The 24,714-nt window shown below is 45.4% G+C and overlaps 1 protein-coding gene across 3 annotated transcripts in view; it reads right to left on the reverse strand.

Annotated features, from left to right (window-relative positions):
* The window catches only part of col12a1b (collagen, type XII, alpha 1b), an 83,967-nt gene that overhangs the window by 45,524 nt on the left and 13,729 nt on the right, over nt 1-24,714 (reverse strand). For 2 of the 3 annotated variants that reach the window (XM_069515390.1, XM_069515392.1), the window contains exons 11-29: nt 23,980-24,258; nt 23,622-23,897; nt 16,606-16,875; nt 15,055-15,321; nt 14,147-14,339; nt 13,547-13,671; nt 11,548-11,697; nt 11,260-11,379; nt 10,984-11,148; nt 10,667-10,813; nt 9,633-9,775; nt 6,920-7,049; nt 5,615-5,760; nt 4,714-4,843; nt 3,286-3,422; nt 2,142-2,271; nt 1,858-1,997; nt 693-825; nt 546-563 (exon numbers count right to left, since the gene is read on the reverse strand). In XM_069515390.1, coding sequence (XP_069371491.1) covers nt 546-563; nt 693-825; nt 1,858-1,997; nt 2,142-2,271; nt 3,286-3,422; nt 4,714-4,843; nt 5,615-5,760; nt 6,920-7,049; nt 9,633-9,775; nt 10,667-10,813; nt 10,984-11,148; nt 11,260-11,379; nt 11,548-11,697; nt 13,547-13,671; nt 14,147-14,339; nt 15,055-15,321; nt 16,606-16,875; nt 23,622-23,897; nt 23,980-24,258 — 3,099 coding nt within the window. The remainder of the gene's footprint in view (nt 1-545; nt 564-692; nt 826-1,857; nt 1,998-2,141; nt 2,272-3,285; nt 3,423-4,713; nt 4,844-5,614; nt 5,761-6,919; nt 7,050-9,632; nt 9,776-10,666; nt 10,814-10,983; nt 11,149-11,259; nt 11,380-11,547; nt 11,698-13,546; nt 13,672-14,146; nt 14,340-15,054; nt 15,322-16,605; nt 16,876-23,621; nt 23,898-23,979; nt 24,259-24,714) is intronic. The other variant, XM_069515391.1, reaches the window with a different exon arrangement.

The raw sequence follows: 24,714 nt of genomic DNA on the forward strand, positions 1-24,714 counted from the left end.
GACAACACGGTGCAAGATGGAACAAACACAAAACGGTTCACAGTGATAGTCACAACCCTGGAGGTCTGTGGAGGACGACGTGTTGGTCACTCTTCACTCTTTTCTGCATTTGAAGCTCCAGATCCACGTTCACACCACAATCTACTCTAATGTGAGCAGACATTTCAAAACGAAGTTACGTATCAACTCGTCCGTCCTCTCGGCTCTGATGTGTTGAACTTTGTGGGGTTGAGGTCAAATTAGACGAATCCCTTTTCTCGCCGATCTCTACTGGAGCAGATGTTGGGATAACTAGAAAAAAGGTTTGCTCCACAAAAGCTGAGCTTCAGTTAACTTGAAGCAGCAGAATGATCTCTGGTTGCTGAGGTTCACGCCTCACGATGGTTGTGGTGTGAACGCAGAGTGAGTCACTGAGATACACGCACATGCAGTTAAGAAAGAAAGTGAGCTCCCGTCAACACTGTCGTTATCGTCCACGTCACCGTTCCACACAAACTCATGAACATTGCAATGAAAAGGAAACTCCTCCCTCTCATATCACGTACCCTCCGCAGCCTTCAACACTAGAAAGAGATGTTGAGAAAACATCAGTGTGATTACTACAGTGTTCTGAACCAGACAAACATATGTAAAACACGCTGGTTGTTTTTTTGGGATCTCGGACAGCGAGAGATTTGCACGAGACGACTCACGTGTGCGTTCGCTTCCCATCAGGTCCTCGCTCTCTGACTCGTCTGGGTAGATGGCTGTGACGGTGACATCGTACTTGGTGTCGATGTCCAGGTCCTCCATGACGTGGGACGTCTCGTCGTTGTTCAGGATGGCCTGGAAACACACGGACACACGTGTTGGAGAACATGTCTTTTCCCTTTTTGGTTGAATCTGCTTCTTCAGGTGTTTCAGCTCAACCGAGCTTCACCATTACTGTCTAAATAAATAAATTAAAGAGGTGACACACACGCAGAGCGGTTCAGAAAATGAAGATAAGATGTCTTCATGCTCTAAAGAGATCATCTGGGTACTGTTGTCAAGTAATAATGTGATAAACTAAGACTGGAATGAATTTGTGTTTTAATGTATGTCGTGTGGGGAGAAGAGAATAAGATCCAAAACATCAGCCGGGTCAAAGCATCGCAGAAGTGAAAACAAAGAGCATTATTGTTGCCTCGGCTAAGATGGATGTTTGTACTTAAGTCTTGGCGAACACAATAACAACGTTTTGTGAGGCATGGCAGTTTTAAGGGATCTGTGAAACCACAGTGGATAATTCTTGAAATCTTCTTATTTTTTTGTTTTGGTAAGAAGAAGTATTTTTAATGACGGCCCCCGGAGTACGAGCGTCTTATTTCACATGCAAACAACATCTTCCGTTTCACGGTCGTGACTTAAGCGAGCCTCGTTCTCAGATTTTAGACGGTTACAGAAGGTTGATGGTTTAAATCTGAGAGTCGGTATCTGCAGGTGTGTTTCTTTCAATGATCTGAACCTGAACTCAGAGTTTTACTGAATATATTTGAGTTCTGGCTCCAGTTTTAATCACAGGAAGGAAACACCATCATGCTGGAGGCAACACTTCCACTGGTTTGATTCCGAGCAGATGAAACGAAACCAGATGTTCACGCTGCTTTCCAAACAACACTCATTTGCATATTTTTAGAGAAGCAACTTATCTGAATCAATGATCTGCTCAAGATCAACATCCAGATACAATCAACCATCACAACACCTTTGTATAATTATCATATTTGAAGAAGTCGTTAATCTTCCCTGATAAGTGAACAAGGCTGAAACAACACTCAAACTCCTGCCGCTCTGTCTCCATGTGGGAATCTTTGCGTTTGACTGTAGCTCACTCACAAACTGACGGTTGGTGTCCCCCGCCTTGTTCCAGCTGATGCGGTAGAGGGCCACATCCGGGGCCCCGTGCTCCCAGGTGGCTCTGAACGAGGTGTGGGTCACCTCAGAGAAGCGCAGGTTCTTGGGGGCGGGAACAACGTCTGTTTACGAGGAAAGAAACAAGAGGACGGACACGAAGCAACGTCATGTGAAGAGCTGAGTGTCACTGAGCAGTGTGTGTGTGTGTGTGTGTGTGTGTGTGTGTGTTCACCAGTGATGAATCCAAGTGCACAAAACATTCAGACCTGTGATAGCGGATCCGATCATCGTGGTTCCAGGTCCTTCGTCGTACATCGGGGTGACGGCCACGTCGTACTCGGTCTGGGAGATGAGGCTGGTCAGGTCCAGGGTGGTGATGTCACCGTTGACTTCAGCCTGGAGGGGATGGATTTAAGAATCAGTAATTACAAACCTACACGTCTGTGTGTTCTACCTTCGTCAAATCAAACAGTTGATGATTATTGCGTTGAATAATTTGGCCACAGATAAAGAAACTCTCAGTTCTGATTGGCTGGCGGATGTTACAGTAGTTTATAGAATAGCTAGCTGAGGAACTTGGTTGTTTAAAACTGCTGAAACGCGTCATCAGTGGATTTTTCCATTTCGGGGGAGAGCTGAATAGAGGAGAATAAACGTCGCTCTCAATTCAGGAGGCTCGAATCCAACGAGTTCCTCTGCAGAGATAAGACGTGCTCAGTATTAATCCTTAAGAGGAGCTGAGCTGCTGCACTGGAAGCGTCTCGCAGGCCGTCCACCTACGACACCTTCGGCTGCCGATACGTCGCGGACTGTTTGTCCTTCGCTGACATCCAAGTGAGAAATTATGAGGACGGGTTGGTGCCTCGATGATCCAGCGAGGCTGAGCCAGCGCTCGTCTGCCAACACGTTGCTTTTCTCATGAAGATCAGCCAACAGAGAGGAGCTGGGCGGCCAGAGAGCGGTAACTCTCCACTTTCCCAGAACGAAGACATCAGTGTGGAGTTAAACTTCACCCAGCGTACGAAGCCACCTCTGAATGACCTCACAGACGTTTTCTAACACGTCCCTCAGCCATGCAGTGTTTTCTTAAGACAGGGGAGTAAGAACTGATGCCTGCCAGTGGAAAAGGTCGAAGCTGTCCATCTTCTCTAAACACAAGACTGATTTAGACGTTACACTTTGTAGGTTGGAGAATTTGAGCAACACAAAGTTTTGCCAACGATGCTCTTAAGGTCTAATTCTTAAGAAAACTGACTCCTTTAAAAGCGGTGACTGCATCATGACCAACGTCAGCCTGAGAGATAAATATTTTAAATTGACGCCATCGGTTGGACCCACAGGTTGTAAAGCAACAGACCTTCAGATCAGATTCATTTGTCAACAGGTGAAACAGTCAAACCTCAGTCTCACCTCCTTCAGATCTCCTTCATCAGGTTTGTAGGTGATCAGGTATTTGCGGACGGCTCCAGGAGCAGCGTCCCAGTTGAGCCTCATGGTGCTGTGAGTCACGTCTGTGATCCTCAGGGCTCCAGCAGGAGGCATGGGCACTGGAGGGGGGGGGGGGGGGGGTCAGGAGGAGATCCGTTAAAAACCATGTGAACTCATCACTGTTAGTATTTCTGCTGGAGGCTTTTTAAATGTTCAGTGTGTTGGTTTAACCCTTGTGGTGTTCGGGTCAATTCTTTCAACCACAGACTCATTGGTCTTGGCTCATTCTCTGTGATGAAGATAAGAGAATGTGTGGAACGTGTGGAGGTGCTTTGTACTGTGATTCTCTCTCACTCTCCCAGCTGCCAGTTGGGGGCGGGGATATACAGTCTACGTGCCGGATACAACAAATACATAACTCTGACCATGTGGCTCCGTATCACAATCGAGGGTCTCGTTACCAATGTTTTAATGATGCAACCAGGGCCGACACGGATGGCGGTCACTCGTGTGCAGGACATCAAGTCTTCTCTTGAACTTTTTATCCCAGACTCCATCTAGAAAATCACTCTGGATTGCACTAATCTGGAGTGTTTTCGGAGAGAGGTGTAATGAGATGGACCAAACCCGTTTGTTTACATATTTTGGGGTTTGCTGGAGTTTTTCAAATCCTAAGGGGAATCCACAGAATCCCTGTGGGATGCAGAAACTGGCAGAGAACTTTTCCGTGCAACACTGTCTCTGGAAAACTTCCAGATTATTTTTCAGAATTATCTGCTTTGATCACAGAGATGACAGATCAGCTCGGCGGCCGGAAGACAAGCTAGCAGCCATCACCGCCTCCCCCCATTTTACAACCCTGGGCCTAACGTCCCTGGACTCAAGATCTGAGCTCTGTGACGCTGCTTCATCATATGCATGGAACTTGCAAGTGTTTACAGGAAAGCCAGATGGAGCGGCCCCTGAGAAGAACCGTCCTGGACGTGACACAAGGACTCAGTGGACTCAGTAAAACTGCCCCTCAGGTGTTGTACAGGCTGGCATGAATAGGCTACGTGTTCAATGGGGCTGATGTGTGTTCGATTTCTAAGTTCCAAGAAACAAACATCAATACTGATGAAAAACCTTGTTTTATATTTGTTTTTTCCACCGTATGTTGAGTGTAATTGATGTTTCTTTTTTTTAATTGCGTTTTATCACAAGAAATGAATAGCACTTTTATTCATAAATGTGATTTAACAGGGGTGAATGACAAGTATTAACCATTTATACTGTGTATATTTGTTATAATGAGGATAGAGTAAACATCTGTTAAGAATGTTTCTTATGTTGTTATAGCTGTAGTGGTTTAAAGACTGAATAATGCAGAGACCAAAACATGAACACCACACAAGGCTTAAAGAGACGTACAGGTGACTCCCGTCCCCTCCAGGGGGGCGCTGACAGCTTCACCGTGCAGAGCGAACACGTTGATGGAGTACGCAGTGTTGGGGATCAACTGCACCAGCTGCTGGCTCGACACATCTGCTCCAACACGGACCTGCAGGACGATGGAAAGACAAGAGGAGACACCTGATGGACACAGTCATAATAATAATAATGACTTCTAGTTCTCACACAAACATGTAATAGAACATACAATTATAATTAAGTTGAAATGTCATTAAAAGCTTCTCATTTGACCTGTGGCTGCACGTTGTGAGGTCTTATTCTTGCTCTAGTGTCCACACACTTTTGGCCATGTAGTATACACTGTACTGCACTGTCAAAGTCACTCCATTCATGATTCCATGTCGTGTGATGACTGTTGATGAAGTTCTGGTTCACACTTCAGGAGCAGACGCTCCAGCTCGACCACGTCACTGTGCGCTGGAACTGCACACGAAGGTTTAACACCACAGAGCGTTCAGCTCCGTCCATAAAGCATCTGCTCTGCTCATATCACCCGATGATGTCACACCATGAGCTCATCCTTCCCATTACCCAGCCAGTCTGAGGACTCCGCTTTTTGCAGGCCCGGCCTGAGCCGTGCGGCTGAACTTCCACTTCCTGCTCTGTGAGGCGCTCATCGTATCACCATGTGGAAGCAGTAAGACGGCGCTTTTAAAGTCAAGGTGAAAATGATGAGCGCACAAATGAGTGTGTGAGTCCCAGTGTGTGTTGAAGAGCGTTTGTGTCTGAGGTGCTGCAGCGAAGTACAACAGGGTATTCACATTCCATTTTCACACAGAGCGGCTCAAGGTAAACCATGACATAATAATATTATTCTTAATGTCGCTAACTGCTTCTAAAAAGGCTTCAACCACTTTACCTCTTTCTCCAGCTGGGGCTCGGTGGCGTTGAGGGATTTGTACATCAACATGTAGCCAGAGGCTCCGGCCGCCTGCTCCCATCTCACCCACATGGTGGTTACGGCCTCGTCGTACACGTTCATGTTCGTCGCAGCTGACAGCGGCACTGAGAGGACAGGAAGTAACGATCAGTTCGTTATCAAACCAAGTTCTCAGGGACAATAATAATAACAGAGAGCTGAAGTATCTGCAAAAAGAATAAAAGCAGCAGCTGGTTGCTCTCAGTCGCGTGTTCATGGAACTGAAATAATCTTTTTTGATACGCATCGAATGTCTGGAGGAGGATTTTTGGCTCAATGCAAAGATAATGACACAAACACACGAGCAACATCGAGGTTACAATCCCACAAAGATCATAAACTTGAGTTCTGAAATGTGCAGAATATTTGGTGTCGCGTGTCGTGTTGAGGCTTCTGTCTTTAAAGGGAAATCGTCAGGAATATGAACTGGGAGGATTCCAGACCCGATTCAAACCTTCAACAATCACATTTGTATATTTTACCCCTGAAACAGGATGTAAGAACCTGGACGTTTGATTAAAAACTGAAAATGTGTTAAATGTTAGAAGTGAGGATTTGGACAGCGAGTCCATCTCCTCACTGGTTCAGGACCGGATCAATCGAGGACACCCTCTTTACGAGCTCTGACACAGACACACTGCCGCCTGAGACGTTACGCAGACATTAGACCCGGTGTTAGTTTAGACGTGACAGTAAATAAATGCGGTGATCTGGTGCCAGCTCAGTGAACAGCAGCAGTGGGAAACTGTCACAGTCACATTTAAGAGGAAATAAATCAAACTGAAAGGACTAATGAGTCGTTACATCAGTTTGTTTGAGATATGAAAACTTCACAGTGCCAATAAAAAACCTTTTAACTGTCGTCTCTGTGGCTCAGTGTGATTCTCACTTCGCCCGCCGCAGACTGACGTCACCGCACCAGGAGACGTTGTGTGTGTGAGAAACGGTTCTGGGCCTCAGATGTAAGAACGTGTTGTGATAAACAGATGTTGGAGCCGACTGCTCGGTGGGGGGGTGAGGTGAGTAAACAACCCTGATGTTTGTGATGGAGAGCAGAGGGATCATTGTGTTTATCTCACAACTCATATGGAAGAAACAAAAAAACGCTTTCCCACAACTGTCATGAACTGAGCCAGGAGGCTGTCGCACTTCTTTCATTCGTCGGTATTTAGAACTGAACGCTTCTCCCATGAGGCAAACAGGAAATGACCTCAGAAGAGAGGAGGGTAAAGAGGAAACACTCACAGGTGGTTTCTGTGCCCTTCAGCGGCTCGCTGCTCCGCTCACTGAGCACGGAGTACACGTTGACCACGTACTCGGTCAGAGGAGTCAGGCCCTCCAGCACGGTGGTGGTCACCGTCCCGTCGACCGTCAGCTGAAACGACAGAGGATTCGTTATCATTCTGGGAACCATCATTTTAAACTCGGGCACAGACACGACAGCCTCGTTTCAGGTCTCCAACAAAAACACTTTTTTGTGACTTGAAATATTAGAACCCGAACAAAATTAATCATAATGCAAGATTTTCTCCTACGTCACTGACGTCCAGTGTCCTGCTGTCGTATCGGAGGACAAAGGACAAACTGCAGATTAATTCAGATAATTGTTAAAGCTGATGAAGTGTGTTGGTTAAAGTATTATGTCCTTTGGTCACATGGTTCCTTCATCAAATCCTAGAAATTCCCAACTCATTACGTTTGTCTTTTCTGAATGAAGTGGATGAAACACCAGTGTGCCTGTAATTCACTGATTTAAAATATGACATAGTTCATAATAAAATCTCTACAATTGAATCAATACTTAGTTTCTGTGAACGAGTGTGAGGCTGCTGCTCTCATTCAGAAACTGCAGAAGGAGCCAAGTTTGAGAGAATCTGCAGTGGTCCAGGAAGTGAAGGATCAAGGTAGAGCAGGTTGAGAATGAAACGTTCCAATCACTAATCAGACAAGTACAAACACGGGCGGAGCTGCGCCGGAGAGGATTTAAGTTTCAGGAGGCTTCTAATGAAAAGCGACTTGCAGCGAGATGTCGTCAGAGCTTTTGATCCGACTCGAGTCCACGTGAAACGACACTTTATGAAAGTAAAGATGATAGAAACTAACTTTAACTTTGATTTACCGTCACAGTGGCTCAGGGAAAAAAAATCTACTTTGGATTTAAACTGTTTTTGCTTTTAAACATAAAGCTTGACTCAACAGAGCACGAGCCAGCAGAGGACTGCCTCAGTTAAAGATTTGGCTGAAGCGCCGCTGGCTCGATCTCTTGGCGTTCAGGTCAGCCGGCGTTTGATGGAGCGCCAGGTCTCATATTTTCACCTTTAGATGATTACAGCCTGTTAAACCGAAGCTCTGCTGCGTTCGTGAGCTGGTGGGAAAAACCTCGCGTGGGACGTTCAACTTGGCGGCTGAACGGTGTCACATTCCCGATCTGTTGTGCTGCGAAATCAAACCCAGAGGAGAAGCAACAAACACTGGGAGGCTGCAGAGTCTCCAGCTGGTCGTGTTTCTGATCCGCAGGAACACGACGAGGGGGCGTCGTCTACCTGTCCTCGACTCTGATTGGTTTGTAGACGGCGTCTGACGTGGGCGTGTTGTCAGATGGGGGGGGGGGGGTAGAACCAGTTTATTTGGTTGCCATGGTGACGTGTAACATCATGATGGTGTTACTAGCAGCATCAGCATCTTCAGCTACAGTGCTACAGTACTCCACAGTACTAACAGTACTACAGTACTCCACAGTACTAACAGTACTACAGAACTCCACAGTACTAACAGTACTACAGAACTCCACAGTACTCAGTACCACACTAGTTGAAATGCACCACCTGAGCGTCCTCAAACATTGAACCAAATGAAAAGTCTGGACCAACAGATCTGGACCAAAGACGGCAGCTCTAAAAGAACCTTTCACTCCAAGTTATCCAGATAACTCAAACTCAACTTTGACTCAATGACACAACTGTTGTCGGTCGTTTCCTCGCCTGCATTTCTTTTTCTCCTCGATGTGTGAATGTTGCAGGACCACAGTGAAACAGTGGCTCCAGAAGCCTGAGACGTTTGTGCTTCATCTCGTCCCCGACGCTTCGTCTTACCGGCTGCTTGTAATTCAGGAATTCACTTTCTTGTTGCGCTGAGCGTAGATAAGAGCTGCACTAAACCCCAGCATGTAAATATCAAGTATCTCATGAGCCTTTCTTCATCACTCTTTACAGTCTGAGGTAACCAGATAAAAGACGAGCGGGCTGGTAGCTGAGGCGTCTCGGCCCGGTGTGAGGTCTGCAGCGGTAAACTAAGTGGATCCAGTGGAAACTCTGCTTGAGTTCAGAAGAGCTCCAGTGTAATTGCACAGGCTCCGTCTGACAAGAGCCAATAAAAGCACAAAGGATGGAAAAGACCCAGCGCTGGGTTTTTAAAGACGGAACAGACAGGAGGTTAAGTGCAAACTGAAAGCAGGTTCACTAAAGCGATTGAGATCCAGATTTCAGTCGGCGAAGGCCGAGTGCACGGGGCCTCTGAATAAAAGCCAGACGTGGGAATGTGGGAGAGTCGATCTTTTTTAAATCGTGACGATGACAAACAACAGAATATTCAGCAGTGAGGGTTTAAAGGTTCCAGAGTTCGTTTGTGACTATTATTTACTAAACTCACAGGAAGTCCAGATGTCACCTGATTCACAGAACAAACTAAAATCTAATGAATTAATAAACATTGTTTTTCTAACAGATGGTGAATGTTAACCAGGTTTGAACTCTTTACATCTGAACCAGGTTTAAACATCTGAACCAGGTTAAAACATCTGAACCAGGTTAAAACATCTGAACCAGGTTTAAACATCTGAATCAGGTTAAAACATCTGAACCAGGTTTAAACATCTGAATCAGGTTTAAACATCTGAACCAGGTTTAAACATCTGAACCAGGTTACAGAGGGACGGAACAGTGGAGTAGCGTTAGCTCACCTCCTGGGTGGGTCCTCCTGCTGCCATCACGTAAGTGACGCGATAGTTGTCCACAGGGATGTCGGGCGGCGTCCAGGTGGCACGGAAGGAGTGGTGGGTCACCTCCGAGGTCACCAGGTTGGTGGGCTCCATCAGTTCGCCTCCTGAAAGGGAAGAAGCAGGAGCTGGAATACGATCCCACATGTCAAGTATTTCACTCGGTGAACTCTGCCGCCACAAATCTGCCCTGGACGAGTTTGCTCCGCTGACAGAGAAGCTGGCGGCTCTGACAAAGGCTTTTTTTAAAGTTTCCTCTTAAAACTGATTTACAGACAAAAAGCACTTTCAGAGAAAGGAACGTCGATGATCTGAAATAGTTTAAATAGTTTCTGGTCGTCGGTGAAGTCGACTGATCTGTGATTATTCAGTTGTTTGTATTAATTTGAGAGTATAATCGATTTTATACTTGATCTCACTCTGTAATAACAATGAGTGCATGGTTCTTTTCTCTGATCCATTTCACTCAGTTTTAGTTTCCTCATCCAAACAGCTCAACCAAAGGAAGTGTAACTCTGCTGAAGTGTCTTTACTTGGACTAGAGTTTCAGGTTGTCTGTGTCGAGCCCTCGAGCGTCTGTTAAACTGCCTAAAAGCCTGTAATAAAATTTCAGAAAATTATGGCTGTCAGTCAAAACTGTGGTTTTGTAAATTCCGGAAAAATAAAACATCCTGAAGCTGTAAAGTTTCCATCTGACCTCAAACACCGGTAATTACTAGAAGGTGTAAATCTGACGCTGCAGCATTTAAAGAATCAACTGCAAGGTACAGCTGCAGCCGAGCATTTCAACTTTACAGTTCGTCTTTAAAAGGTAGAATCCGAAACGACTTGTCCTCGAGTCGGAGACTGTTGCTGTTAAAGTTCCAATATTAGATCCTTCCTTTGCTCAAACATATGTTTTTATGTGTTAAAATAAAATTTCAAAAAACACGACAACTTAAAGTTTAACTGGAAGAATTCAAAACTTGTTTTCTGACGCTCTCCCGCTCGTTTCCCACCTGGACCCTTGACGCTGTTACACAGGTTGGTGGTGAGGTCGTCCACGATGTCAACAAGGAATTTGAAGTCGTTGACGTTGTACATGTGGATCTCGTCGGGATCGGAGGCGATGGACCTCAGCTCGTTCTCATCGGCGTTCTTCACACCTGAGGGAGAAGAAATGTTTTCATAAATGTACTGAAACGACCTAAAGAGCTGAAACATGAAAACTTTCATTAGTAATTTTCACCAAACTTCTCTGAAGTCAACATCATCCCACCATCACTTCAGAGCTCATCCTCACGTCTCAGATTCCCAGCTGACAGATATCACTCACCGATGGCGTACAGCTCGATGCCGCTGTCCCTCAGGTTCTGTGAGTTGAAAACGATTTCGTCCTGGGACTTTCCGTCAGTGATCAGGACGCCGATTTTGCGGGACTCGGCTCTCATTCCCACGTTGGCTTTGAAGTTGTTCTGGAGGATGTAGTTCAGAGCCATTCCTGTGTGACGCAAATAAATGGGTTTGACGAAGAATCCAAACAAAGAGAGGAATTCTATTTCCTTGTTTAGGTTTGGTTTAGTCCTCTCTGGCTAACAACACATGAAATCACCTGTCATGGTGTTTCCTCCTTTGTACGGAAGGTTGGAGACAGCGTCCAGCAGCGACGCCTTGGTCAGGTGGGCGTTCAGGTGCCACTCAGTCTTTGGGTCTCCGCTGTACTGAGCCAGACCTGCAGGGAAAACAAACCTATAAATACAATCTACAGTACTACACTGGCTCTAAGAGTAGTATCAGTATTATTAAACAATGTCTGGCAGTAGTATTGAGGGTGTCTGAAGACGTACAGCAGTGTTGTGGTCGTCGTTGGTATGAGCAGTAACAGGAGTGGATACTTTACCTATCTGGACTCTGTCAGGGCCGATCTCGAAGACGCTGACCATGCGAGCGATGAAGTTGCGGATGGTTTTGAAGTTGATGCGACCGATGCTCCAGGAGCCGTCGACCAGCAGCACGATGTCCGCCATCGCTGCGGTGTTACACTGAGTGCCTGCGGAGAGACGGTGAGGGTGAGGACAGTCGAGACGGACACCACCCACGACACGGTCACCCGCCGCGAGTGTCCGCTCAGGTTTACGAGAGTCCGTCAGAGATGAACGTGTTCGTGTGAGGACGGTGTGGAAAAGAAGTGGGAGGAGATAGTGTGTGATGCATCAGAGAGAAGTGAGGAGCAGAAGTAAAGTCACAAAACTCTCACAATGGAACACGACAAAGATGTTTATACAGCAGAGTGTTTACACAACGCAACACAATCATTCATTCTCAGAACACTTTGTGTGGCAGCTTCCGTTTCTCTCCTCGGGCCTTTTCTCTCTCTCTCTCTTCCAGAGTCGTTTTGTTTTATATCCAGCGCTGAATCAGCCCTGTGGTGTTTCCTGGCCGACACCGGGCTCGTCCCCTCCGACTCCAGGGGTCGGCCTCTCTGACACTGTGATATACGAGGCCTGCTCCTGCTCCACAAAGTTACCGCACATTCCTGCCCGCGGCACCTGTAGGGATAAAAAAATGGCCGCTCGTCCACGTGTCGAGGACGACACGCTCTGCGGACGCTGAGCGATTAAAAACTGGGCCCCTGCGTGTGCAAGTGAAAACATGTTAGGAGACAATCGTTCTAAATCTTCAGCTCTTTGTCAGCAGGCTGCAGAAACAGATGCTTCGCGCTAAGAGGAACTGAGAATGTTTGAGTTTAACCGCCGCCGCTAAACAACTCGCTCATGAGCAACGCGAGGAACCGTGAAGTGAGGCTGCAGGTGTGACCTTACGAGCGTCAGATTTGTGTGTGTGACATTTTTAGTTTGTAATCTTAAGTCTAAATAAAATGTCGGAAAGCGGAGGGACAAAGTTCATTCTTGACGACCAGACTTTTTAAGTCATGTTGTCGTTTTCTATCGACGTGAACAGTTTGATGCAGTCGAAAGTTTTTTGGGGAAAAAGAAAAAGTTTGATAAAAGAGAAAAACTGCAGACCATAAAAATTGATTGTAACGTTTCAGAAAAAGGCGCCTCCCTGTTAAATTAGCTGGAACTCGCTGTTGCATGAGTCTAATGTTTGTCATGGTCTTATCTCTGCTCATGTTGACTTTTACTGGAACCTCGACACATCCTGTGATTTGTCCTCAAAACGTAGAGGTGATGGTCGACAAGCCTCACGTCAGACTTACTGTTTGACGTCAGTGTCGAGTATTTAACACGTTGCTAAAAGATGAAAGTTTAAATACAAAATAAAACTTTTAACGACCTGCTCCACGTTACAGCAGGAATCTGTGCCCAGGGTCAGCACTTCCTCTGGAACCTTCATATATTCATGCGACGGCCAAAATCCAAGACCATAAAAAAATGATTGGAAGCCGAGACACATCAGAAAACTAAAAAATGGGGAAAAACTTATTTTCCATGAGAAAAAACAATTTGCCAAAAAATACCGATGTGATGTTTGTGGCAGCGCTGTTGAAGGTCAAACTCTGGCAAAGCTGCAACGTGTGAGGTGGTCGAGGACGACGTCCAATCAGGCAATTTATAAATGTTAGTGTCAACGCCTCAGCGCGTGTCTGTCAAATAACATGTGAGAGATCACACCGAGGGAGGAGAGGCAACACGAGCCAGGCAGATCGAAATCATTTGCACTGATTAAAATCACCTGCGTCAAACTTCACTCTGCAATCCCAACGCGCCGGTGACATTGATTCCCTTCGACAACAAATACTTCAGCCCTCTGGCTCTATTCTGATCACTGCTCTGAAGCGACTTGGCTCAGAGAGCATCTGGTCTGCAGGCCTGCTCTCCGTAGAGCTGCTGACAACAGGGTGTGAGATGCAGTGTGGTCGAGCTATCAGCTTTTACCAGAGGGGTCGAGAAGAGGAGGCTCAGGAGCGTCAGAGAGGGTCGTATTCTCTTCTCCGGCCAGAGGCGAACTCTCGCCTCCCTTAAACATCCCGGACACGGTAACAGAGTATTTTGTTCCTGCCCTGAGGGAAAAACAAAATCACCTCAAACTGTTTCTGTCTGTCACAACAAGACTTTGATGATAAAACAAGATGTTGGATGAAGAAATAAGTGCTGGTCTTTAACTTCATGTCTCATAACAGTTGATTGACTTTAAATCCACAGTTTGTTAAAAGTCCATAAAATCAAAATAAATCCGCAATTATTACTCATTTTTGAGTTTTTTAAGTGAAAATGCCAAAGTTTCTCTGTGGGGAAATAAATTTCTTCTTTTAGTCTCAAGTGAAAATGAATTCAATCATGGGTGTTTGTTTTCGTTAAATTATTTTAGGCTCAAGGAAACAACACCTGAATTAGTTTGGGTAAGTTCAGAGATTTTCATAGTGAGAATAAGAACGTGGTGTAAAAGATTTAAATTTGTACTTGTTCCCTTTTCTGACGAGTTCTACAATCACACCTTTAAATTCCTCTGAATATCTCAATCAAAGGAAAACTTACCTGAGCTCCTCCAGAACCACGGTGTTGTCATAGGGGCCGACGAGCAGCTCCCCCAGGTCAATGTCGTCCCCACTGGGGTGAAAGGTCACCTTGTAGCCCTGAACGTCTCCGGGAGCTGGATCCCAGGAGACTCTGAAACTGTTCTTGGTGGGTTCTGAGGTCTGGAGGTTCTGCGGACTCTTGTAGGGCGACACTGAAATAGAAGAACCCCGGGGCAGGACTTCAGGACCAACTTGCACAAAAGGTAAAAAAAATCAACAAACCTTCAAACTGTTGGCAAAGGTTTGAAAGATCAGCCTCACCACATTCAAGCCAGTTTCTCATTAGTCCATAAAACAATTCCTTGGACCCGGTGTCGTTTGTTAGAGAAGCCCAGTGTCATGCGGTGTGTTAGTAACGCTGGCGTGTGATCGAGCGAGTGTTTGACTGTGATTTTAGTGTCGTGGTGAAAAGACGCTGCCTGCCAGCACCTGTAGTGTAGAAATATTCATCTTAACAACTTGCTCCTAAAATCAGAATCTCGGTGGAACAATGAAACAAATCTGCAACTTGAAGGACATCGTCCCTTTGGTTTCCAGGTCAGCATCGATTGTGTTAATGCTTCCTGTGAGAGAAGTGGTTTCAATTTCTCTCTTTGACATTAGAGGGAACATCCAGACCACATCCTGGTCCGAAACCAGAGTCATGTGACCTCAGACAGACGAGACCCTGGATGTCAGCGGAGTTAAAGATTAGCTCCTTCGAGAAATGCACTCGATCGTTTGTACTTAACAAATAATAACCGTAAAAAAGCAGCAGATTCTTTGTTTCATTTCACCAAAGATAAAGTTTGAGAGCGAGCTGAGGTTTGAACGTCTTGGTTAAGAAGTGTGGACTCTCTCAGAGGGTTGAATTATGGACCAACGTACGTGTCGTTCCTACTCCTTGCCTTGCTTTTCCTTCCCCGCGTTTGTAGATGGGGTGAACGGTGATGTCGTACGTGGTCTTCGGCTGCAGGCGCCTCATGACGGTGGAAGTGGCCGACCCAGAGATTTTCATCGCCACTTCCTTGCCCCCATCTCTTGGGACGTACTTCAGACGGTAGTTGACCACCTTGCCCGGCGCAGGCGTCCACGCGACTTTCATGGATCGCTCGGTCTCGTCCGACACGGTCAGAGTTTTACCAGCAGCAGAGGCTGAAAACAAAGAGTGAGACAGGGTCCAGATCATAAGTTAAACTTCGGGTGTCAGACGTTTGACTGGTTCTCAGAATGATGGATTTTAGTTTGAAGTATCTTGAGAGCTGAGTGGCACCAAACTGAAATATCTGAGTTTAAAATATTCCATCTCTTGGGTCGAGAAGTTGCACAGTTGCTTCATTCATTCATCATTGACTTATTTTTAAATTTAAACCATGATGTCCATTGACGAGCCCAGTCCTGCGAGCACTCGTCATATTTAATCATAATCACGTTAGGAGAACCGTCAGCTTCCTGCCAAAACTAACTGGTTATGAATTAGGCTTTGAACCAGAAATCATCAATTGGCGGCGGAGGAAACTTTCACCACATTTTCCTTTTACCCTCCGAAAATGCCAATAAAATGAAATCAACTTATTCCGATGATGCTGCAAGTGAAAAAACTTTGCAACGGGAATAATATGTTTATTTAATGATCCAGAGGAGAGTTTCTCAAAGTGCTTGATTTCACTCTGGAGGATTTTTATCGGTTGAAAGAAACGTCCAAGTTTTCTGAACTGAGGAGATGGTCGTGTTGCATCGAGGGACAGTCTGTACTCTGACAGTGATTTGTTTTGTGTGGCCTGTTTGTGAGTTTGATTTCCCATGTGGAGAAACTTAGAGGAATGTGTTGACATATTTAGAGCGTGTCTCATCTCTTGTGAAGAATGTCAACGTGCTTTTCATCATTCTCAGGACACACACGTCGTAACATGTCATATTCCCCTCAGCTGTTTCTTATGTTACTTCTGCAAAAAACGCAAAAAACTGTCGTCGCAGTGATGCTTCACCCGACAAACACGCTTCCAATCAGTTTGAGAATGATGTAGAATGAAAAGTTAAATTTGGATCATTTCCATGGCAGGGAAAAGCAGAGAAGTATAATTTGGAGAAACTGTTCGATTCTTCACGCTCTCAAACATGTTTTGAATGAACTTTTGATTATATTCATGTGGCAATTTTCCTCAAAATCACAAAAACATTTTGTTTTCTGCCAAATGTCTAAAGCTGAAGATAAAGCGAAAGCTTCCAAAATGTTCCTCTGACCCTGACCGAGCTGCAGAGGTGACGAGAAGGTGAGAAGGTAAAAAGTCGTCGCTGCTCAAAGAAGAGTAACGTCGTGTGGTTCAGTGGAGACGATGCTTCCTACCTGTGCAGTATATCGTGTGAACAGAAATGAATAAACAGGAGACCACTTCTGATGGTGGACAGTGGGCGTCAGGGGGACACTGTGTTTCTTACCATCAGTGGTTTCCTGTCCGTTGAGCGGGTCGCTGTCCTTGTGACCATAGGCTGCGACCACTGACACCTGGTACAGTGTCTCCGGAGTCAGACCGTCCAGCTCGGTGCTGGTCACGTGTCCCGGGACAGTTTTCTCTCCGGCTTCCCTGGAAAACAGCGACTTCCAGTTCACGCGGTACATCGGCACGTTCCCAGGCGCTGCCGTCCAGGACGCCACGAAGCTGGTGTCGGTCACGTCGCTGGTGACCAGGTTTTTAGGAGGCCCCACGTCTGAAAACGAGAAGGACAGGAAGGAGTTAAACAAAGACGCATGCAACATTATTTTATTTCAGACTGGTGAAAAGGAAGACGTGGTCACGTTCCTACACTAACACAGCAGATGATTGAGACTGTGAACGATGGAAGAGGAGGAATCGTGATCCCTCTTCAGTGAAAATGTGACAACATGAAGAGAGGAGGTGCTGCAGAGAACGAGGAGCCAAGTTTCCACAACGTGATAATTATCCCACTCAATCACGTCCAGCTCCACAATCAACAGAGGCAGCATGAAATAAATCATTTTTATCATGTAGCCAGTAGATGCAGATCTTTGGAGGAACAGCTCCCGAAATGTTTATGGTCGGAAAAATTGTTTCTGGTTCGGATTCAAGGAAACAAGGATCAGGATATTTCATAAAAAAAATCTGAAGTGTGTTCACTGACGAGGGCCAGACCGAGTGTTTCTGCACTGAAAGAAAAAAAAAACTAAATCATTCAGATGAAATAAGCCTGAATGTGACGAGAGCAGATTTATCTCTCCAGAAATGTCCTCTTTTAAATTATCATCTTTTTAAATGAGCAAAATGTGGTGAGACAGAAAGATGAGCTGCGGAAAAAACCATTAATGAGATACAGACTTCACATATGACAAAGATATCAGATCCACAGAAATCTGCACAGGCTGCAAAAATGACTCAAGGCTTTTAATCTGAAAGGTTCCATCTGATAAATAAAATCAGAACTGAACAGAACTCAATACATGTTCCTGACGTGTTCCTCACATGTTCCTGACGTGTTCCTCACATGTTCCTGACGTGTTCTGTATGTGAAGACAAATGTCTATGTTCTGGATCTTCTCCTGCAGCCTCTAGTAAAACATCTGGAATCTTCTCAGTGAGCGAGTGGGCGTGTCTCTGAGGTTTCTAACACGTGACGGGCGTGAAACTGGAAGAACACAAATGTCTCAGGATGAAGAAGAGGAGCCGTGCACGTAGAAGACGAAGACGTCCACTTGGACAGACGAGGAAGCTCCAGATGTTTTGGTGATGAGCTGTGGATGTGCCCGTTAACGCTGTTTTACGAAGGAGCTGCTGGAAAAGTTCCAAAAAATATCTGGAGCAACTGACTCAGACGTCTTTGTCCTCACATGCAGAACATTTCAGGAAAATGTCTGGACTAAAGTGCAGGTCTGAAAACAGCTTTAACGATTCCAACAGATTGATGTAACTATTATTCTCGTCTGATATTTTCCCATGTGCCGCTCGGTCGTCGTCACTCGGACGCTGCCGCAGCCTCCATTAGCAGCTCTCCACAGCTGCTGCCATTTTTTATCTGCTTCAAGGAAGACGAGCGTGGACGCTCTCGGAAACGACCACAGACAGTGGTCAGATGGAGAATGGAATATCTGCCACTCTGCAGATGTAGCTCTGAAAAAATGTTCCATGAATGGAGCTGATGTGAACTGTTCTCTCTCTCTTTCTCTCCATCTGTCAATCTGACCAAATATATAAACTTTAAATAAACCTGGACGACATGACAGCAATATAGGTCATTAAACTCCTCCATGTTAGCAGCTGGGACGTGGATCAAACTAAGAATTGATGTTTGTCAAAGATGATTCTGTCGTTTCAGCTCCTTCTTCTCTCACTGATGTTTGTTCAAGTGTTTCTGATCAGTTCGGTTTGAATGACTTGTGATTGGTCGAGAGCGTGTAACTTCGATCACTTCTGCAAAGACTCGGACGCCAAATGACGTCAAAAGCAAGGGACAGGAATGAGCTGACCTTGTGACTCATGTTTCTCCATTTAAATGTGGAAATATTTACAATCAAGTTAATATTTCGTGAGTGGAGATGAAACGATCCGATTAGTAAAAATTGATCTAAAGAGCCAGAAGAGAGACGGACTCCTCTGTGGTTTAAATTACATCTAAAGCTCGAGGCTCTTGTTCTCTGACTCCGAGCTGGAGGAGGAGTCTGAGTCTGGGTCTCGTTGGAACAGTCGCAGTGGAAAGAGTCTCGGCCAATAACTTTGTGTAAACTTGGCCACTTGACATGTTCCATCTATCGTCAGACATTTGAAGCACCTTGAATCTCAGAGGGTGACGGCTGTTTTCTTACGGGTGGCCCAGATGGCAGGAAAGTAAAAAACTCTCTCTGGCAGTGTAGTTGGTGCTCTGCCACATCAGAAGACGAATTCTCTAAGCAAGGCAGCGGAGTCGAGGGTTCTAATTTCCTGTGTGGCTCAAAGGCTATAGCAGGAAACTTTCAGTCAAACCTTTATTTAAACAGCGAGCAAGTTCTCCTCTTTAAAAGACAATCAAAAAAACAACAGTCTGCCAATGTCATACCAAAATATAAGAGATCAGGAGATAAACAATATGAAATATCATTAACATCTAGAAAATCACACACACTCGTAAGAATCAGTCGTTTAAATGTGCCCGATTTCTTTTTTTATCAAGACTCATGAATTATTCTCAGAGAAATCAAAAAATATTGAAAAACGTCCAAACAAATGTTACAGGAACTGAAAATCAATTCGACGCCCTGATCCAAATCCACATCAAAGTGTTTCCTGACCCACATCCTTCCACCAAGTTTAGTGGAAATCAGTTCCGTAGATTTTGTTTAATCCTGTTAACAAACTAAACAACCAGCAAACAGAGAAGGTTTACAAGTAGTCTAGGACACATTAAGTCTATAAAAGCAAAGTTAATATGTATAAACATGTTTGCTAAGTTTGATTCAAACACATATTCACTCTGCTCTGGGTCATTTGGAAGAGATCTGAAAAGATTAAGAGGGATTATTTTGTCTAATTTGAGTCTTTTCAACATGTGGTTCTACTGAACACTTTAAATCCAATTTCCCAGTTTCAGAACCGACATACTGATTCTCAAGGACCTGGTGCAGTGTAAAGCTTGTTTGTGCTAAAAAAAACATTATGGTTTAACAAATTGATTCAAATCTTTCTAGAGTTTGATGGAAACTATGACGGAAACATGTTTAAAGTGTTCAGCACATTTTCCAGCCAATCAATGTTTTTTAAACTTCAGTTCATCCCGATCCTAAACTCAAGCGTGATGTGCTGTCGGCCGGGAGCACAGAGCGACGTCTGCTCGTAGCTCGACTCTGAATGCCCTATTTCTGGCTGAGCTGGAAAGTAAAGCCTCATCCTCATATGTTCAGACAACGAGTCCAAACTCCAGCCTCAACCTCAACCTCGCCTCCCGAGGAGCGTCTGGAAACGCTGCTGAGGGCTGAAGACACTGACAGATGAGGACAGGTTGGAGGTCTGGGACTGATTTACACGAAAAGCATCAAAGCTTTCGATTTCCAAAGCGTCACGATTTCAGGACTGACGACCATCTACGGTATTTTCAGCTTCGCCTGATGATATAAATTTGGGTTTAATGGACACAAGCTCAAACAGGAAGCAAAAATGCAACCACATCAATCAAATCTCTTTTATCTGACACTCGTTAGCAGAGTTTGGTTTCAGAGTTCTGTGGAAGTCATTCAGAATTAATTATCAGTAATCAATCTGACGATGTTCCCTTCTCTCCACTGTGTTGTAAGGTTTTCCATCCCACGGCAGCGCCACGCTACGCTGGACCTACGATCAGGAAGTCCTGGTTCATGTCAATTTTTTGGGGTTCTTCCAAACGAGCGTTCAAAGTGAAGGACTAGAAAAAAGCCACAAGCAGCTGCAGCTTCTTTAAACATCGACTGTGGACAAGTTTACACCCAAACAACTGAGAGAGACGAACCACACTCGAGCGTATCCATGGATCTGTGGTCCCATTGTTGTCCCAAAAACGTCAGACAGAATGAAAACAAAGCAGCGTTTATACAGTAGTTTAGGAAACAAGCTGGTATTTCACAGAAAACACTGTAACCTGCTGATCGGGCATGAAGGAGTATTTTCCGGTTCGGCTCCCATGCATTTGGTGGTAAACAGAAATTGTCTTGTGCACAAAGGAGATCCTGGTGAAGCTTAACGTGAGTGTGTACAGTAAAATAAGTTTTTACAATAAGAAAGCGTGAGATCACTGGATTTAACGTGGGAACGGCAGCGCAGCAGAGTCTGCAGATCTGAACAGGTTCAACTGAGACAAAGGGAATGAGGATCCTCCTTCCAGCTGCCTCTGGAGCGGGCCAACACCAGGGATGTCTGGAGGCCTCGCACTTCAAGTCTCCTCACACTGAACCATACCGTGAACGCAACACGACTCCTGCTGTGCCAGTGCGGGCCCCTGAAGCGTCGGAAAGAAAGGAGTGTGTTGGTTCCACGGCCCTGCTACCACAGAGGCTGCTGCAGGCCGAAACACAGAGGCTGCAGACAACACTATTAAATTCCAGGCAAGCCCTCACAAGGTGGAAAGAAACTAACACGAGGAAACAAAGAAAGACGGAACGAGGGAGACGTAAAGGGGAAAATGGAAACGAGAGACACAGCGAGAAGCTAATATGAAGAGACATAGCAAAACATAATTGAAGAGAAATGGGAGGTGACAGCGGAAAGACCGAAGGTGAGACAGGGATGCAGAGCAAAACAAAGACACATGGAGACAGAGACATAAACAGAGAGGACAGAAACAGAGACAGGAATGAGTCAGTCTTCCCTGCTCCTCCTAACCTTCCAGCTCTGCTCTTAGCTCGGAGACATTCCTGTCCGGTCTTGCTGTTTCTCATCTTCCCCTCTCAGCCTGCGAGCTGCCGTGTCCACTGTCTCTGTTGCTGCACACGGCTTAAACAACGATGACACAAACTCCACAGGCAGAAATCAGGACCACTGTAAGAGGACATTTCCAAAGCTGTGGTCTTTTGACAAGTTTTTGTCCAGAAACAGAGTAAGTATGGGGACAGAGAGAAGGTTAAAGGAGACATATCCAGGCTCAGCTGGTAGAGGACAGAGACAGACAACTTGTCCTTGAAACAACACAGAGGAAGTGACTCCTTGAGTCTGGGGGCGTGGGGGCAGAGGAGAACCCACAACCTTCAATGTGATAGTGTAAGTATTTGTGGCCTTGAGGTTTCCTCCACTTGGCTTGTGGCCTAAAAACCATCCAACCGTCTTTGACCCGAGACACGAAGCTCCCAGTGTGCTCCTGCAGAGCGATGTGGATGTGAAGAAGTGTAAGAGAGTGTGAAAGCAAAGTGGGGCAAGTTCGCACAATTCCCGCTTTGAAAAATAATTGGTAAAATAAAGCAATGAGTCATCGGTGTTAACGCCTCTGTGTAAATGAAAACGAGAAATGTGCCTGCATGGTGTGTTTTTCCTACAGTAGGTTTGATCTGGTGACAGCCGCCTGGATCCAAACCTGAGTGATGAAACTGTCGTGGTCTTTAATCAAATGCACATTTTCTTTTCCTAAGAGTGGTCAGCAAAAAATGGAATAAAGAGTAAAGTGATTCTTGTGTAACCATGCATTATGTGCTTTTATCCCAACTTTGTGGAAAAGACAGCAAAAGGGTAATTCATGAAAAACCTCAAGGCGCTGCATCGATTCATATTTGAGCGATAAAGTCATGGCACAGTAAACATTGTAATGGGAAAAATGCTGTAAGCCACACAGGGGGGAGAAAATCCAACTGGGTGTTTTATGACAGAGAGGCACAAGGCTGGGACTCATTCCGCTCCATTTTATAAACTGTCATAAATACAAGAAATGAGATTTAAAGAATAGTATCGGACGATGAACAGCTGCTCGGTCTGAGGGGGTTGCAAGCGCCAGGGTCCGACACGGAGAGACAGAGTGTTGCCATGGTAGAGAGGAATATATTTCTTCATTTCCAGCTGCGTCCGCCGCATTTAGTGTCTACAGATGATACGTAATCTCCCCCTGAAGTGCTAAAGCTGGAAAAGTCTCCATGAGATAACTCCTCTTCAAAAATTTACCAACGATAACGTCACTGGGTCGACATAGGATTGTTGACTGAGGAATAAAAAAATCTCCTCAGCTTTTCTTCTTCATCGTTTATCACCTTTGACTTCATCTTGGCCTAATTCCACTTCCCAACGTTCTGAGCTTCAATCTGTTTCTTCATTCCTTCCCCTGTAAGGCAGGGCGGATCAGACGAGGAGCTCGATGGGTGGCAGGTTGTACGAACACTGCAGGGTTAGGAGTTTGCTTTCCACTGGGGTCGAACATGTGTGGACTCCTAGCACCCGCTGGCAAAGTTTGGGAATACAAGCAAATGTCAAAAGACAGATGAAGGCTGAGAATCCCCGAGGACATCAAAATAAAGTCTGAACTCATTTCCATTGTGGGTTTTTGAATGACGCAAAAAGACGCAAACACAGCTCGGACCAAGAATGTTTGAATCACCACATCATCTTGATTTAAAAAAACGAATTTGATTAGTTTTTTTGTTGGAACACCTCGTCAGTAGTTAGGACCACACATCCGCACCATCTGGAACGTCCCCTCAAGCAGAAGTGGAGGCAGACATTTAACAATAACACTAATTAAAATGATCAACCTGCTTGTGAACGTGTCTCCTTTAACTTGCTAATCATCTTCTGGACTTCAGAAATCAACTTCTGATCCAAAGTCCGACTCGAAACAACAATTCTCACACTTTATTTATTAGAGCATCTGTTGATCATTATCTTTTAACCCTTTAACTCTTGTGGCACTACATCTATATCTGCCATAGTGATTCAAGGCTTAACTTCAATATTTAGTGAAGCGTCCTGGAACATTCCGCACAACCATAACCCAATTAGAAATAGATGGAAAGCCACACTCACCTTCTTTGGTGGTGCCGTCGGTTTGCAGGGGCACTCCGGGGCTGGACTGGTATTCAGGGGTGACGGTGACGCGGTAAGTTGTTTGGGACTGAAGCTGCTGGAGGACAGTCGTTGTCTCTGGGCCGTCGGTTATCACCTCAAGCCTTGAGCGCTCGTCCCCAACGGGTTCGTAGGTCACGCGGTAACGAGTGACGGCTCCTGGAGCTGGAAGCCATGACACTCTGAAGCTGTTTGTTGTCTCCTCAGAAACTCTCAGGTCGCGCACGGGGCCTTTTTCTGCAACAGGTGAAAGAGTTAAGTTTGTTCTGCTTCTACTTAAGAGCTTTAAAAGATAAATGTCGAGGGTGTGGATAAATACCTTCTAAAGTGGTTTCATAACCTTTCACAGGTAAGCTCTCCCCTTTGGTGTAATGAGCGTTAACGTTGACTTCGTAGCGGGTGAGCGGGTTAAGGTGGGGGAGGAGGGTGGTGAGTGTGTCCCCGGGCACAGACATGGAGACATAATGCCCGTTGGCAACATCTGCCGGTTTGAACTGAACCAAATAAGACTCAACGTCGTTGGCGTCGATCTCCCACGAGGCCCTGAAGCTCCTGGGGCCGACCTCAGAGAAGGACAGGGCCCTTGGTTGAACCAGTTCTGAAGAAAGTGGCAGGAAACAAAGTTAAGATTCATTTTCAAACGTATACGATCCTGAGTTCTTCTTATCCGTCACTTTCAGTTTGTTTCTAATCTCGCACAGACACAGAAGGAAACCGTTGACTACAGTTGGCTCTTTTAATTTAATTGAGTTTATTTGACTCTGAAAAACCTCAGCTTAATTTCTGGAGATGCTTAATTAACGTCTGTAACTTAGCTCTTGATGTTGAAGCATCAAAGATCCCTGTGTGACTTTCAGCACCAGGGATGTTTCACAAGCTCAAGCAGGAATCAAAGCTAACGTCACTTCAGAGCGAATATTCAACAGCAAGAATCTTTCTCTTTGGTCCAAAAGCAAATTCACACATCTAGTTCAAACCCACTAAAAAGCCTCCACACTTTGATTTTAACTCTGGTCCCTCAGTGTTCTTCAGGCCCCGGACCAACATGATCACT

Source organism: Paralichthys olivaceus, chromosome 19 (genome assembly GCF_024713975.1).
Source record: "Paralichthys olivaceus isolate ysfri-2021 chromosome 19, ASM2471397v2, whole genome shotgun sequence".
In the NCBI taxonomy this organism is placed as follows: domain Eukaryota; kingdom Metazoa; phylum Chordata; class Actinopteri; order Pleuronectiformes; family Paralichthyidae; genus Paralichthys; species Paralichthys olivaceus.